The sequence below is a fragment of the Mobula hypostoma genome, chromosome 22 (genome assembly GCF_963921235.1).
Source record: "Mobula hypostoma chromosome 22, sMobHyp1.1, whole genome shotgun sequence".
NCBI classification, from domain to species: domain Eukaryota; kingdom Metazoa; phylum Chordata; class Chondrichthyes; order Myliobatiformes; family Myliobatidae; genus Mobula; species Mobula hypostoma.
The window spans coordinates 18,445,181-18,462,313 of NC_086118.1; the positions used below are offsets into that span (position 1 = coordinate 18,445,181).

General features: G+C 40.8%; 1 protein-coding gene across 2 annotated transcripts in view; it reads right to left on the reverse strand.

Annotated features, from left to right (window-relative positions):
• Positions 1 to 433: 433 nt before the first annotated feature.
• Positions 434 to 17,133, reverse strand: part of LOC134336489 (protein shisa-6-like) — a 562,742-nt gene continuing 546,042 nt past the window's right edge. For both annotated transcript variants that reach the window (XM_063030757.1, XM_063030756.1), the window contains exons 6-7: positions 3,597 to 3,749; positions 434 to 1,469 (exon numbers count right to left, since the gene is read on the reverse strand). In XM_063030757.1, the coding sequence (XP_062886827.1) occupies positions 883 to 1,469; positions 3,597 to 3,749 (740 nt within the window). In that variant the 3' untranslated portion in view covers positions 434 to 882. The remainder of the gene's footprint in view (positions 1,470 to 3,596; positions 3,750 to 17,133) is intronic.

A 17,133-nucleotide genomic window follows, 5' to 3' on the forward strand; every position in this document is an offset into this window, starting at 1 on the left:
AACATCCTCCCAGGTTCAAAAATTCATTTACAGAGACCCATGCCCACGAAATTAAATTATCATCTTGTAAATGCTACAGATTTCTCAGAAATTTTTCCGCTCAGTAAAAAAGTCATACTGTTGGAAAAAAAATTATGGAACTCATTGCCACTTATCAAAAGTGGTAGAGGTATGCTCAATAATGCAACCTTTAATTCTTTCTATAATGGTATTACTTGACCATCCCAGGCCTGGAATTCTAACCAACCATTCAAAGGGCAAAATAAGCATGGAAGAAAAGCCAGCTGTGCCCCAATCTTGTGTACGGAAATGGTTACCGATAAGTTGGCCGAATTAAATTTTAACTGTACATGCTTAGAAGATGGAAAATCTTAACGCACTGCCTGGGATGATATGGTACAAGCGTCTTTGTTTTCATGTCGCGTAATCTGAACAATTCTAATTCCCAAATTTAAAAAATCAGTCTCTTTCAAACAAATAATTTCAATCTCCAAAAGTAGCAATAGTAGTCGGTTAGAAATTTAACCTCTGATTTTGTTGCTCTGATCAGGCCTGTTCCATCGATTACCATACCACATGGCTTCCTTTGATAGAAACTGTCAGGTGACCTGGTTGGTTCACCACCTTCTGTTGTGCTAATGTACCAACTAAAATGAAAACCTTGAATAAAACTAGGAATTGATGTTAAGTATCTCTGAAAAGACTGAAGCCTTGTATAGTATACCATTTCGTTTAGATAAACAAATACATTTGCCTAAATAACATATCAGAAATTAGAGTGTGAGTAATTAGCGTAGTCTGACAGTGCCATTGTCCTGTGGTTCACTGACAAAACCTTCTACACTCCTGTTACTGTAGAATCGGCAATTGACTTTTTTAAGATCAAACAGTCACTTCTGTTTTGCTGGCTGTATGGTAATTACGGTGATGTCCTGGGATATAGTGGAGCTGTTCCACTGTGTTGTGCCGACGTGAAGCAAAGGCATGTCGCTTAGCAGCAGTGTGATTCGTCTGATTTATACTTAAGGTATTGGACGAAGAGTTTGAGGCACTGGGATGTGAGTGCATTTTTGTCATCTTATAACGATCTAAGACGGGCGTAGATACAAAGACATCTGTGTGGGATTGAGACAAAGCCCTGGACATGGCCTTCTCACGGAATGCGGAGCGTTTGAGGGACATGACTTTGTCTGGAGAGAGTAGAGGATCCTGGGACTGAAGGCGTTCAGCTGACAATAGTTGTTCATCAGATAGGATGCGCTCATAAGACAAGACACATTCTTGAGGCACGTCTCTCTCTGGGGACAGGACTCTGTCCTGTGACATGGCTCGCTCTGGTCGCCTCGGCCTCTCCCTATGGTTACTGTGTTCCTGATTCATTTTAATAACATGGAGAGGCAGAGTTCCTCTTGCTGCCAAGTCTGGAAGATGCCTTCTTTTCATGTAGTATTCATCCATCTCCTTCTCACCTGCGGGGATGAGTTAGAATCACATTTTAGATTGCCATCAACAAAAGAGCTTACATTTCTGAAAGAATGCATTAACCACAGTTAAGGCTGTCCCTTATCCAATTTTCATTTGGGTGGTCCCATTTTCAAAGAAGATGCTCTCAGATTCCAGGAATATAAACTAGATGTAAATAGTGAAAAGGGGTTCCCTTTGTTTATCCCCTCTTGCTGAATATTACAAAATAGGGCTATTGTTTTGCAGAATTTTTAATAACAACGAAAAAATCAGCAAAGCTCTTACCATAATCTTACTTTTTCAAACCAACCAACAATCCAGTTTTGGATTTGGTTAAAAAAAGAAAAACAGCCTTAAATGTAATTTTATTTAGAACATTTAGGTTTCAATCAACTGTACTAAGCAACATGTATAGCATGTAAGACTTGTGTACTTTCCTGTAATACAACAGTCATGAATGATTTTATTAACAGAACTATTCATAGATATTCATGCGGAGGTATGTGCAACATAGAATGCATTTGATTGTGGAATGCATGAGCTTCCTTTCTGACAGATAAAGACTGACAGAAATGTCTCCCATGAGGACAGGTATAAATGAAAAAACATAGCTGAAGCAGACAGGCATCAGCAGCATAACTGCAACTATCATGGTACATACATCTCACTTGACTCAGTTGTCTGATGTGAAATTATTGTGCTTGCATAAGACTGGCAATTATGAAGTTATTTCTGTCTACTGTATGTTATTCAAGGTTACCAGGTATACCTCACCAGGCCTGGTAAAATGTTCCAACTTCTTATATTTTCAGGAAATTTCAGGCATCTTTCTTGGATTTTATTTGTTAATATTTGTTGCAACTTATGTGTGTGCTCACTTTTTTTAAAGTGAAAATCTCCTTTGAATTGTTTTCCTTTTATATTTTAATATTTTCTTCTTACATTTCACAATGTTAAGGTTTGGCACCATTTTCAACTTTATATAATTTCTTTCCCTTTATTTTAACCCAAGTAATTGCCGTCTTCAATACTCAATACCTTGCTTGTAAGGATTCATAATCTTTTTTTTAAGAATGATCTGCTTTTCTTTACATTGTTCAAATTCTTTATGACAATTATCTTTGTTTATGACACATTTTGTTATATTTCCTCCTTCTCCCTAGGGTGCAATATTCCTCTTATTTTTAGATTCTTGATATTATTGCATGCAGTCCTTCTTGTCAGCGTGGCCAATAACTTGATTTCTTTTTCCAACCCTATCAGACATTCATTGATCATATTATACCAGATAGAATTACTTTAAGAAGAAAATGTTTGTGTAAAATCCTAACGTAGCTGATTCTGTGCAATTGGCTTCATTTGTATTGCAGAATGGACTTCATTATTCACCACAGCAAAAGAGCAGCATCCTCACAATGATCCTTCCCCCACAGTCAGAGATCATGGGAGCCATGTCTCTGACTCCTATGAGCCACTAGGAGGATTAGTTTATCAACACCCTGAACAATGAGAGTTTCTGCTTCTGACAGTACTATTGTGCACTGTTAAAGGGATATCTTCACTGGTCTTTCCAGTTGGTCATGCCACAGTTGTCTTGTAATAGATGCGACAAAATTAGAGGTATAATAATATCAGTGATAGATGTCACAACATGAAGGAAGAACACATTTAAAGTAAAGTCTCAGCAGGATAGGCAGCATCTCTACAATGAGAAACAGAAATAACATTTCAGGTGGAAATACTTGGTGAGAATGAAGGATCGTCAATGTAAAATGTTAGCTTGTTTCTTTTCCATAGATGCTGCCTGACCTGCTGAATGTTTTCAGCATATCCTGATTTTGTTTCAGATTTCCAGCATCTGCATTTCATGTAACACCCCATCGAACTGTATCCAGCCCTGCTCGAGCTGCAATGTCTGTAGGTCTTCATAATGGCAATAAGGTCTTGACCATCTATGAAGAATGCATCACGATGAAGTTGAACAGTTGTTACTCTTGCTTGAGCAACAGCTGGGACACTGAAAGACCAAGACACTTACAAGTTTGTGGCATTTAAAAGTAAAATAAGTTACCAGATCCAAGATCCTAGGTATGGTGCAAAATAATGTTAATGGAAAATTATGGGACACCTACTTAATCGTTTTAGTGAAGAATACTTGCTTATGTCAGATTTGACTGCAGACTCGTACGATGGTGGAAGGTGTGACAGATTCTGATAAGACCTTGAGAAGGACAGGTCATATGGCTCAGTCGCAGAAGTAAGAATACTGTTCATCCGAGGTTTTTCTGTGGAGGTTAAAAAAAAAGATTTGTTTAAGAATGACTAATGTGAAAGTTCAACAACATATAAATCATCTTTCTCCTCCACTCTACTTTTGAAAGGTATAGAATATATGAAAAAAATTGCTCCACACTAGATATTTTGATCGATTGACCTTTTTAAATGGTTGTCAGAGCTAGTCCAACTTGCATTTTTGCATATCCTGAAAAAAATGACTTTTTATAAAACTTAGCAATGGTAATTCTGGTTAATTGTTCTCCCCTCAGTTTATCAGAGCAGAAACCAACATTAGTTGCCCAGGTATAATCTTACTCATCTAACAGTAAACATAAAATGTAATGGAAAATTGTGAGTCTAATACACAATTAATGAATGCATGATTTCTCCATTCTGTTATTGTTTTTTCATTATACCACCTCAATGCACTGAGTAATGAATTGATCTGTATGAACAATATGCAAGACAAGCTTTTCACTGTACCTCAGCATATGTGACAATGATAAACCAACCAACCAATTTTCCTTCTGGTTCTTCCATTCACGCAAAAACCCAACTTCACTTATTCTCCTTATCTGCCCACACTCACCAACCACTCACAACCTCACTTCCAGGTTGCCCATTAACCCAAGAACACCTGCACCTCCATTATCACTACCTACAGCATTCTTCTACCATCCAAACACCTCCTTGACATCTCTACCAAAGGAGTCTCTGCTGTCACTCAGTCTGACCTCTCTACTAACCCTAAACCAATCCACTTAGCTACTGATTGGTCCCTTTTACCTGCCAATCCTACTTCTGATCTGCAAGCATTTCACTGAAACCCCTCCCCACCCCCCACCAGTACGCACTATGGTAGCATTCAAGATTCAAAATCGTTTAATGTCATTTCCAGTGCCCAAGTGCAAAGCGCAATAAAATAATTCTTACTTTGGATTCAATGTAGAACAAAAGAAAACCACAATAAGATAAAGAGTATAATGACAATAAAAATACACAATAAATATAAATACATGACATAGGTTATATACCTTAGATTGACTCCATGTCTATAAACAGATGCTAGGCACAGGAGTGTCTGTACAGAAGGTGATTGGCAGCAAATGATTAAAGTAGTGGTTGCATAAAGTGATAATTACATAACCTCCTCCCTGATGGGAGTGGGTCAAACAGTCTATGAGCAGGGTGAGTGAGATGCTTTGTAATGTTACTGGCCCTTTTCTGTACATATGTCCTTGATGCCGGGTAGACTGGAGGGGCCAGTGATGCATTGAGCAGTATTGACTACTCATTGCAGCACCTTCCTCTCCACCACAGTGCAGTTTCCATTGCATGCAGTGATGCTGCTAGTTAGGATGCTCTCTACTGCATGCCTGTAGAAGGGTGTGTATAGATGTGCTTAATTCAGCTGTCTTCAGTCTCCTCAGGAGAAGATGAGCTGGTGAGATTTACTGATTGTGTAGAATGTCTTCTGGGACCACGAGCGGTTGTGCGAGGTGTGCCCTCCTAGGAGTTTGAATCTGCTCATAGGTTTCACTGCCGTGCCACCGACGTAAAGGGGTTGTGAGTGGTGCAAGTTCTCCAGAAGTTAATAACCATCTCCTTCACTTCATCTTGTTGGCATTGAGCAAGAGGTTATTTGCCTGGCTCCAGGTCTCGAGCTATCCACCTCCACTCTGTAGGCAGTCTCGTCATTGTGATGCGTCCCACCATTGTCATGTCATAGGCAAATTTGACAATGTGATTACTCGGGCATTTGGCCATACAGCCAGAAGTGAGCAGACTGTACAGCACACAGCCCTGGGGGCACCCGTGTTGAAGATGATGGGGCGGGAGGAGCACTTGTGTATCCTGACCATCTGAAGTCTGTTAATTAGGAAGACCAACACCCAGTTACAAGGTGGTCTATTTAAGATCGAGCATTAAGAGTTTGTTCACCAAGGTCTGTGGGTCAATAGTGTTGAAAGCCAAACTGAAGTCCAGACATTGCATTCTGATATAAGTGTTCTTGTTTTTTAGGTTCGTCAGTGCCAGGTGCATGACAGATGCTATGGATCTGCTGTACAGTGATTTTGTCACTGAGCTCATTGGTGAATGCCCAATATGGCAGGAATCGAGGTTCTGATATGTGTTATTACCGGCTGTTCAAAGCACTTCGTGATGATTATTTCAGTGCCACCAGGCATAGTCATTTAGTTCTGAAGGTGTAGAGTTCCTTGATATAGGGATGATGGTGGCTGATATGGAAATAGCAGCCTAGATGAGTGAAGTGTTGAAGATGTCCATGAAGTCATCAGTGAGTGGTGTGGACACTGCGTGAGTACTTGATCTCGGATGTAGTGTGGCCCAGGCACCTTACAGAGGTTGACTCTCAGCCAAGTCCTTCCTACATCTACTGCTACAGACAGTGGATACACTCCTGGGGGGGCGGGGGTAGCTTTTGTGGCCAGCATGGCATTGCATGTCTCGAAGCTTGTATAGAGATTGTTTGGAGGGTCAGGCTGGGAGGCATCACTGATATAGTTCATGTTATTTCTTCATGTAGTCAGTAATGCCCTTGAAGCCCAGCCACATACGCTGAAGATGGTTATCTGACAGGCGTTCCTGATTTTTTTGAGTGTAGGTGGACTTTTCCCTCTTGAAGCCTAAGATGAGGTTTTTTCTTGCTGCTGTGAGAGCTGTTCTGTCACCAGACCTGAAAGCATTATCCCAGACTTTTAGTGGGGAATGCACCTCAGCTCAGCGTTCAGCTGGTTCACAGGTTGGGCTGCGAGAAGATTGCCCTTAAAGAGCCAACGTCACCTACACACCTACTGATGTAGCTGGTGATGGATGAGGCATATTCCTTGAGGTCTGTGTGTTCGTGACAGCAACTTTGAACATCTGCCAGTTAATCTGTTGAAAACAGTCCTGAAATATAGAGGTTGCCTCTTTAGGCAATACATTGATGGTTTCTCTTGACTGGTTTCAGCAGAGGTCAGTGTGCTGGGATTAACATTATGGAGATGTGGTCAGAGAGACCAAGATGAAAGCGTGGGATAGCTTTGTAAGCACCACATCTACTTGTATGAAGATGGTCATGTCTATTTGTTCCCCTAGTGACCGTGGTGACATGTTGGTGGAATTTGGGTAAAAGGCCTTGCAGGTTAACATGATTGAAGTGTCCTGCGTTTATGAAGAGACTGTCGAGATGCTCGTTTTGTAGAGAGCTGATGATATTGTAAAGCTCTCCCAGTGCATCCTTGGCATTCACATTTGGGGCACATAGACAGCAGTGATGAACACAACAGTAATCTCTCTAAGTAGGTAATGTGGCTGGCATTTATTTGTAATATGTTCAATAACATGCCTGGCATATCTCATATCTAGCCGAATCTACAACAGTGCATCTGATTTCTTTCAGAAGCACATAGAAAAAGTCTGCTACATATGCAAGTTCACGGAGAAAATTAATTTCTAAGGCAGCAAGCACTCTCAACCCCTTTGGAGTCTGTTAGTTCATTTGGCCCTATTAAAGTTGGCTCACTGTGCTTGGCTTGTACCAAAAAATGAATACATTTAGAGGAACATTTAAACCCTTAAATTTCCTTCTACCATAAGATTCCATTAGTCTCAAATCACATCGTGTACTAGACAAGGTGACAGAATGGTCTTCCCTGCCTATCCAAGGTCTCTTTATTACGTTTTGCTTATTATATTTTTGGGAGGCAGGCACAAGTCTCAACCATGGCAGAGACACTGTGCTCAATGTAAACCCCCAGGAATCATATAATCATATAACAATTACAGCAGGGAAACAGGCCATCTCGGCCCTTCTAGTCCGTGCCAAACTCTTATTCTCACCTAGTCCCACCGACCTGCACTCAGCCCATAACCCTCCATTCCTTTCCTGTCCATATATCTATCCAATTTAACTTTAAACGACAACATCGAACCTGCCTCAACCACTTCTGCTGGAAGCTCGTTCCACACAGCTACCACTCTCTGAGTAAAGAAGTTCCCCCTCATGTTACCCCTAAACTTTTACCCTTTAACTCTCAACTCATGTGCTCTTGTTTGAATCTCCCCCACTCTCAATGGAAAAAGCCTATCCACATCAACTCTATCAATACCCCTCATAATTTTAAATACCTCTATCAAGTCCCCCCTCAACCTTCTACATTCCAAAGAATAAAGACCTAACTTGTTCAACCTTTCTCTATAACTTAGGAGATGAAACCCAGGCAACATTTTAGTAAATCTCCTCTATACTCTCTCAATGTTATTGACATCTTTCCTATAATTCGGTGACCAGAACTGTACACAATACTCCAAATTTGGCCTCACCACTGCCTTATGCAATTTCAACATTAGATCCCAACTCCTATACTCAATGCTCTGATTAATAAAAGCCAGCATACCAAAAGCTTTCTTCACCACCCTATCCACATGAGATTCCACCTTCAGGGAACTATGCACCAGTATTCCTAGATCCCTCTGTTCTACTGCATTCTTCAATGCCCTACCATTTACCATGTATGTCCTATTTTGATTAGTCCTACCAAAATGTAGCACCTTACATTTATCGGCATTAAACTCCATCTGCCATCTTTCATCCCACTCTTCTAACTGGCCTAAATCTCCCTGCAAGCTTTGAAAACCTATTTCATTATCCATAACTCCACCTATCTTAGTATCATCTGCATACTTACTAACTCAATTTAACACCCCATCATCCAGATCATTAATATATATGACAAACAGCATTGGACCCAGTACAGATCCCTGAGGCACACTGCTAGACACCGTCCTCCAATCTGACACACAGTTATCCACCACTACTCTCTGGCGTCTCCCATCCAGCCACTGCTGAATCCATTTTACTACTTCGATATTAATGCCTAACGACTGAACCTTCCTAACTAACCTTCCATGTGGAACCTTGTCAAAGGCCTTACTGAAGTCCATATAGACAACGTCCACCGCTTTACCCTTGTGAACTTTCCTATCATGCTGTGCTTGAGGGGGACATTGGATTTCAGTGCATATCCTATTATTTGGCATTAAAATCTCCAGCTGCATGTTCATCTGGTGGTTTTATCCATGTACTGCAGTATTCAAGCATTCTTAGCAAGCCGTCACCATTGACAAGTGAGCATACCATTTACAATCATAATTTCCCTTCCTGCACTAATCAGAAGGCTACCATTTCCCATTCCTCAAATGAATCAATGAGACCCTTAGTCAGTCAGGGCTTTCTTTCTGACTATGTATATTACTACAGACAAAGAAAACTCATAAATAATCTCAGTTTTAATTCCCTATGACTTTTCTCTTTGGTTTACTCACAGCAATTATCCAGGGATTAATTTTAAATTCCTATATATCCCAGCCCATAAACACTTTCAGCCCTTGCATTAACTTAATTTGTTTAAAGTATCATTAAAATACTATTAATTTTGACCATTGAATAATAAAGATGGGCAGCACCTTCTTAAGACAATGACAATTAGCCCATCACAAACCCAAAGGGAAATCGCTTTCAGCTCAAATGATTGCAAAATGATGAAGCTGATGAATAGGATTGTTACAACATGAATGAAAATTGTACTGTAGCTGCCAAGAAGTTTTCACAATTTTCATTCTTCATATTATTGATGGGGAATTTTCATTAAATAATGTTGAAATTCTCTTTGAGTTTGTATCAGCTTCAAGACAAATATACCAATATTTATAAAATATTCCCTTAGCTGTACATAGTGGGAAAATATGATTTAGTTTTCAGCTTAGCTAGCCTTTAATCCAGGTAGGAAATGAATGATATAAGAGTTGACTAAACATTGAAGGATTTAATAAAATTGTAGGAATTGGTAACTATTATGCATAAACAGAATATATTAAAAAGAAGTTATCAAGATAAATTGCACTCTGGAATTCAATTTTACTTTGCATTGTTTCATAAGGACGAGTGAGTGAGCTAATCATTAATGGAAAAGATCCTGTTAATAATTTAAGCTTAATATGTACTTGAATAGCTAGTAATAACTAGTAATATAATGCAATGACTGTAAAGTGATAAGGATTTATATGGCCTTTTTATTACAGGATGAAAAAAACACACATTAAAGGTGCTCTATCAATGATGGATACACTTAGAAATGTTTGCCCCAAGACACTACACCAACTATTAAGTAGCAGAATATCTGTATCTGTTAGTGGCCACTTTAGTTGGCATGTTCCCATTATGCACCTTTTAAATGTGCAACACATAACAGTGGCCTTGTGATACGCTGGCTGAGGTTATAGATAAGACTTTGGTTTGGTATAAACACTGAACATCCAGACAATGACAGAGACAATACATGCAGACAAGGCTGGCTGGTCACTCATGGATACTCCGACTCTGCATCCATGTCTCAGCTAGTTCATCAAAGAAAACAAGTGTGTTATATATACAGGCTGCCCAGCAATATAAGGACTTGTCCTGTACTTTCCAAGGATCTCTGGGAGAGCTGTAAGTTCATTTTCTTAATTGCAGCAAATACCTGTAGTTTGAATTTCCATTACTTCCGGGGCTCCAACATAGATGAACCTATTGACAGCTCTCATTGAAAATGATGGAAAATATCAAATATTCTCATTTTAACCTACTGCGGTGGAGAACCACGGCTTCATCTATGATGTGTGTGGTCAATTATGAAGTTCTAATGTGATTGAATGATCTATGTTGCTTAAATCCGATGGAAATAGACTGGGAAACAGACGCAGAAAATGCTGGGGTCCTGCCGAAGGGTTTGGGCCTGAGACGTCGACAGTACACTTTTCCTGGGTGCTGCCTGGCCTGCTGAGTTCCTCCAGCATTTCGTGCGTGTTGCTAGGATTTCCAGGACTTGCAGATTTTCTCTTGTTGGGAAATAAGCTGGTCTGTGGCCGGCACAGTGCCCCTTTAAGAAGCCGCCAGCAAAAGAGGGCTCGACGTGCTGGTCTGACGATGCATTTTTAAAAAAAACACGAGGTTTTTGACTTCTATACCAACTATCTTGCTGGCAAATGTGCAGTCTCTGGTAGATAAATTTGACGATCTCAGAGCTAGGGTGCTGGATCAGAGGGACATTAGGTACATATGTGTCTTTTGTTTTACGGAATCTTGGTGACTCCCTTCCGTGCTGACCACAGCGATTCCGATAGAAGGGTTCACAACACATCATCAAGATAGGTCGGTCGAGTCTCTCAGAATTAGAGGTGGAGATATATGCCCCATGATCAACTCCTTGTGGTGTACTAGTGTGTCAGTGATGTCCCAATATTGCTCCACCAGACCTGGAATTCCTCGCAATTAAGTGCCGGCCATTTTACCTGCTGCGAGGGATTTCAGCTATCTTTTTGGTAGTGGTACATTTTGGTATATTCCATCTCAGCCTCATGTCAAACAGGCTGCAGATGAACTGAACGATGTATCCAACAGGCATCGAATAGCACATCCTGATGCCTTCCCTATCATTTTAGGTTATTTTAACCAGCTTGATAAAGTCACTAAATATTTATCAACAAATCACCTGTGGTACCTCACTGGACCACTAAGTTCAAGAGTGCCATCCGTGCTGTTCCCCATCTACACTTTGGTAAGTCTGATCACCTGGCTGTACTTCTACTCCCTGGGTATAAGCAGAATCTGAAGACTGCAGCACCAGGAGCGGGACAGAGAAGATATGGACCAGGGAGGCACAGGAGCGCCTACAGGACTGCTTTGAATCAGTGGACAGGACTGAATTCAGGAAGTCATCTTTGAGCCTAAATGAGTATTCTGCTGCAGAAAATCAAAATAAGTTGCAGAAACTTGTAAAATTAGTCAGCTCTGTCATGGGTTCCAGCCTCCATGGTAGCAAGACATCTTCAGGGAGCGATGCTTTAAGAAGGTGGTGTTCATCATTAAGGGTCTCCACCACCCTGTCCTCTTTGCAGTGTTACCATTAGTTAGGAGGTACTGAAGCCTGAAGGCAACACTCAGCAATTCAGGAACAACTTCTTCTCCTCCGCCATCCGATTTCTAAATGGACATTATCTCACTACTTTTTTCATTTCTGATATTTTGCCCTACTTATTTTAACTCATCCATATATATACGTACTTATCGTAACTTTTTTCTCTATATTTATTTGTCATATATTTCATTGTACTGCTGCCGTAAAGTTAACAAATTTCACGACATATGCCGGTATACTAATTTTGATTCTGAAATTCATGCAGAAAACAGATGCTATTAATACAATTCATTGTAAAATTGTATAATGGTTGGAGAAGAACTGTACTAATTTTGGCCAAAGCATATGAAGTTTGCCAGATTTAAATCAAGCAAAGATTATTGTTATAGGAATACCCTGATAAGATAACCATAGAAATGTACTCTATGTGCACATTCAGTATTGTTCAAAGGGGTTTGGCATAGACATATAACAAAAGTGTCTAAAACTTTTGCACACTACTTTAGTAATTATGCATAGCACTATACTGCTGCCACGAAAAATAACAAATTTCATGACATATCTTGGTGATGATAACCCCAATTCTGAGAAAGGTCTCTCTTGTGGGTTGAGAGTGGGAAGGGTAAGGAGAGGGGCATCATGGTTGGGAATAAAGGAAAGGGAAGAAGAGGGAGTGGGAAGTACCAGAGAGACATTCTGTAATGATCAATAAACCAATTTTTTGGAATCAAATGACCTTGTCTGGTGTCTCATGGCTGGGGGTGCCAGTAACCCCCGCCACAGCATTCCTGCTCTGCCACCTATTCCATACCACTCCCAGAGTATTCCACCCTCACAATTCCCAACATGCTTTGCTCCCGCCAGATTTACGAGCTCGCTGTCTGCTCCACTTTGACAAATACAGTACTGTGTAAGAGTCTTAGGCACCCTAGATATATGTGCTGAACACTTCTGCATAGACTGTTTACACACCCACATAGAACATCGTGTTACAGTAGAGCAAGATATCGATTAGGCCACACTTAGAATGTTGTGTGCAGGATGGATGTGATTAAGTATCTGTCCATCCATCCCATGGAGTGGCATTTAGAACTGTGCACAATACTCCATGTGATTAAGGTGAAGAAAAGACTCACAAGAATGTTACCAGGATTGGAGAGCTTGAGATACAAAGAGAGATTGGAAAGGTTGGGTATGTTTTTCCTGGAGCAAAAAAAGCTGAGAGGTGACATGATGGTCATATATAAAACTGTGGGAGACTTGGACACCCAAGCCTATTTCCTATGGTAGAAGTGACAAAAAATAGAGGGAGGAGGTTTAAATGGAAACAGAGAGGTAAACATATCACAAAAAGAGTAGTTGGTATCTGGAAGAGTAGTTGAGCTGAAGGCCAGAGGAGGTAGTGGAACCAGGAACAGGAAGAAGCATCTGGACAGGTCTCAGAGCGACGTGAATTTGACGCAAACAATTGAGTGGCACAAGTGGTGGAATGAAGGCACTGTTTCTATGTTGTATAACCGGCCAAAGATGCACAAACGCATAAACCTTTTATAGGTATAACATGAATTTTGTTTTCTTCCCCTTCTCTTGTAATGGGATGGATATAGACTTTGGGAGAGGGATATTAGAGGTCCATGAGCCAGTTCTCACTGGAGGATCAGAGGTGGAGAGGGTTAGCAACTTTAAGCTCCTTGCTGTTACTATTTCAGAAGATCTGTCCTGGACCCAGCACGTAAGTGCATTTATGAAGAAAATACGGCAGTGCCTCTATTTCCTTAGGAGTTTGACAAACTTGTATAGATGTGTCATGCATAGTATATTGACTGGCTGCACCACAGCCTGGTATGGAATCGCCAGTGTCTTGGAACAGAAAATCCTAGAAAAGGTAGTGGATTTGGCCCGGTACATCAAGAGTAAAGCGCTCCTAACCATTGAGCATATCTACATGAAACACTGTCATAGGAAAGCAGCATCCATCATCAGAGATTCCAGCTGTCCAGGTCATGCTCTCTTTGTGCTGCTGCCCTTAGGTAGAAGGTACAAGATCCTCAGGACTCACACCACCAGGTTCATGAACAGTTACTACTCCTCAATCATGTCTCTTGTGTAAAAGGGGATAACTACACTCAACTTCACTTGCACCATCATGGGAACGTTCCCACAACTAATGATTTCACTTCTGAAGACTCTTTATCTCATGTTCATGTTATTTATTGTGATTTATTTATATTTGCATTTGCACAGTGTGTTGTCTTTGTTGATCCTGTTATAGTTACTGTTCTATAGATTTGCTAAGTATACCCACAAGAAAATGAATCTTCGGGTTGTATATGCACTTTGATAATAAATTTACTTTAAACTTTTGTTTCCACAGAACTCATAGACTGACCTGTATATTCTTGTAGCGGGCCCTCCATTGGTTAAGGTGCATTCTAGCTGTTTAAATTGTTGGTGCAGCACCGTCAGTTGATATAAGCCGGGGCAGTACAATATGGAGAGGAAGCTGTTGCCCAGGCAGCAGGCTCCCCCTCTCCACACAGCTGATGAAGCCAAAGGAACGACAGAAACTGACACACCGTGGTACTTTGACAGCTGAACTAAATGCAGGACTGCCTTTGGGACTCCAGCCCCAGATTTTTTCTTCAGGGGTTTACTCCTGAAGCCTTCCCCATGAATGGGTATTGGCATAAGGCAGCGGAGGTTTGAGACCAGAGTTCCTCTCCTAGAAGAGCTGACAACCATGGCTAATGAGCACCATCTGCCCTGAGTAACTGGTAGATGCAAATAACACACCTTTGCCCCTTCTCCTGTCAGTAAAAACAGTTCTGCCAGGCCTGGCAGCTAAGCCATACTTGAAGGCCAGGGCTGGACTTGGTTTTCAGAGACTACCTGAGACACACACCATTGGGAGCATTTTATAGGTAGTGGAAGATTACCCCCTCTACCCTCTACTCCATCTCTAGCTACAACAACTTTAAAGAACCTGTATTTTAAACAGGATATGATTTATACTGAAATTGAATTATTGTGGCATTTCATCAAGATCACAAATATTGTCTTTGTAAAGTACCATAATGAACAAAGGAACTATTGTTGCCATTTCCATAACGTTCATACACATTGATATATCCTGTCTGAACCTAACCATGCTTAAAGATGATGTTTCACTATCCTTGTGAATGGCTAACGTTGTATTCAAGACAATCCACTGAATATAAATTTGGGACAGTTGTAGAAACTTTCTGGAAGCTGGCTCCTAATCACTTACAATTGATCCACTCCAGTATTCAGAACCCAGAAGATGAAGTCACATCAGGAATTCACAGTGAATAATTTAGTTGAATTTACAATTGGCTTCACCATAGATGATAGAAGGTAGTGGCCATATACTACTCTGAGATTCATTTTATTGTGGGGATTCATAGTAAACAAAAACACAATAGAATCAATGAAAAAAACAAACACAACAAAGAACGAAACATACACAACCAATGTGTAAAAGGCAGCAAACTGCGCAAATACAAAATAAACAAATAAACAAACAAATGAGCCATAAATAAAGAACATGAGTTGTAGAATCTTTTAAAATGAGTCCATAGGTTGTGGGATTAGTTTAGTGAGCAAAGTTGAGTGAAGTTATCCCCCCTGAGTCAGGAGCCTGATGGGTTGAGGGGTAATGATTGTTCCTGGGCCTGGTGGCATGGGACCTGAGGCTTCTGTGCTTCGTTCCTGGTGGCAGCAGCACGAAGAGAGCATGGCTGAGGTACTCAATGATGGATGCTGCTTTCTGGCGACAGTTCTCCTTGTACTCAATGGTAGGGAGGGCTTTACCTGTGACGGACTGGGATGTACCCACTATATTTTGTAGGCTTTTCCATTTGTGGAGGTGATGCAACCCGTCATTATACTCTCTTCCGCGTATCTATATAAGTTTGTCTATGTTTTAGATGACACAGCAAATCTACACAGACTTCTGAAAAAGTAGAGGCACTGTAATGCCTCTTATTTGCTGGACCAATGACAGATACTCTAACATGATAATGCCAAGGTATTTAAAGTTGCTGGTCCTGTCCACCTCTGATCCCTCACTGGGCCATGAACCTCTGCTTTTCTCCTGTAGTCAATAATCAACTCTTTGGTTTTGCTGACATTGAGTGAGATGTTGTCATTGAGGCATGATTCAGCCAGATTTACAAACTCCCTCCTATATCTTGTTTGTCACTAGTTTGATTTGGCCAACAAAATTGGTGTCATCAGCGAACTTAAATATGGCGTGGGAGCTGTGTTTAGTCTCACACTCTAAGTATAAAGAGAGCCAATGAAATGGCATCTGCTGTTTCGGTGGGTGAATTGGAGTGGATCCAAGTCGCTCCTCAGGCAGGAGTTGGTATATTTCATCACCAGCCTCTCAAAGCACTTCATCACAGTGGATGTAAGTGCTACTGGACAATCGTCATTGAGGCAGATTCTCCTTGGGCACCGGTATAATCGAAACCTGCCTGAAGCAGGTTGGTACTCAAACTACTGAAGAGAAAGGTTAAAAATATCAGTGAACCCTCCAGCTAGTTGAAAAACATAGGTTTTCAGTACTCGGCCACGAACCCCCATCTGCGCCAGGTGCTTTCTGGGGGTTCACTCGCCTGAAAGATGCTGTCTTAGAGGCTGAAATCCCAGGGTCACCAGGAGTGGGAGTTTGTGAATGTGCTTCCATGTTTTGTCAGTCAAAGTCAGTCTAAAAGTCATCTGGGAGTGAAACCTTGTCATATTTTTTGCTTGGTTTCAGTTTGTAGGAGGTGATAGATTTCAAGCCCTGCCTCCATTCTTGAGAATCCTTCAATGATTCAAGTTTGGCCCAGAATTGCCCCTTTGCATGTGAAGTTGCTTTCTGGAGGTCATACCTGGAACTCTTGCATTTTACTTGGTCACCAGACCGAATGTCACTTATCTGGCTCTCAGCAGATCGCAGATCTAGATGATTTTGTGGGGACATTAATCCACAACTGAATCTCTTTTGTTATTTGGACAAAACTGTAAGTAGTCTATTTAGTAAGTATGTAGAAGACAAAAATTGTAGTTGCATACAGCGAGGAAGGTTGTCAAAGGATGTAAAGATCAATTGGAAATTTGGGCAAAGACAACAGATGAAGTTTAATCCGTACGAATGCAAAGTGGAGCATTTTGGAGTCAAATACAAGTGAAAAGGCAGCACCCTTAGGAGCACTGAAGTGTAGAAGGATCTTGGGGTACGTCCATAGCTCCTTGAAATCAGCAGCGTGTGCCAAAGATTGTCCTCATTGTCTGGGTTACTGAATAAGCACTGGGAAGTTTTGTGAAGTTATAACTTTTTTGCACATAAAGTGATTGGTGCTGAAATTTGCTGCCAAACAAAGCAATAGAAACACATATGATCACAATGTTTAAGAAGAGA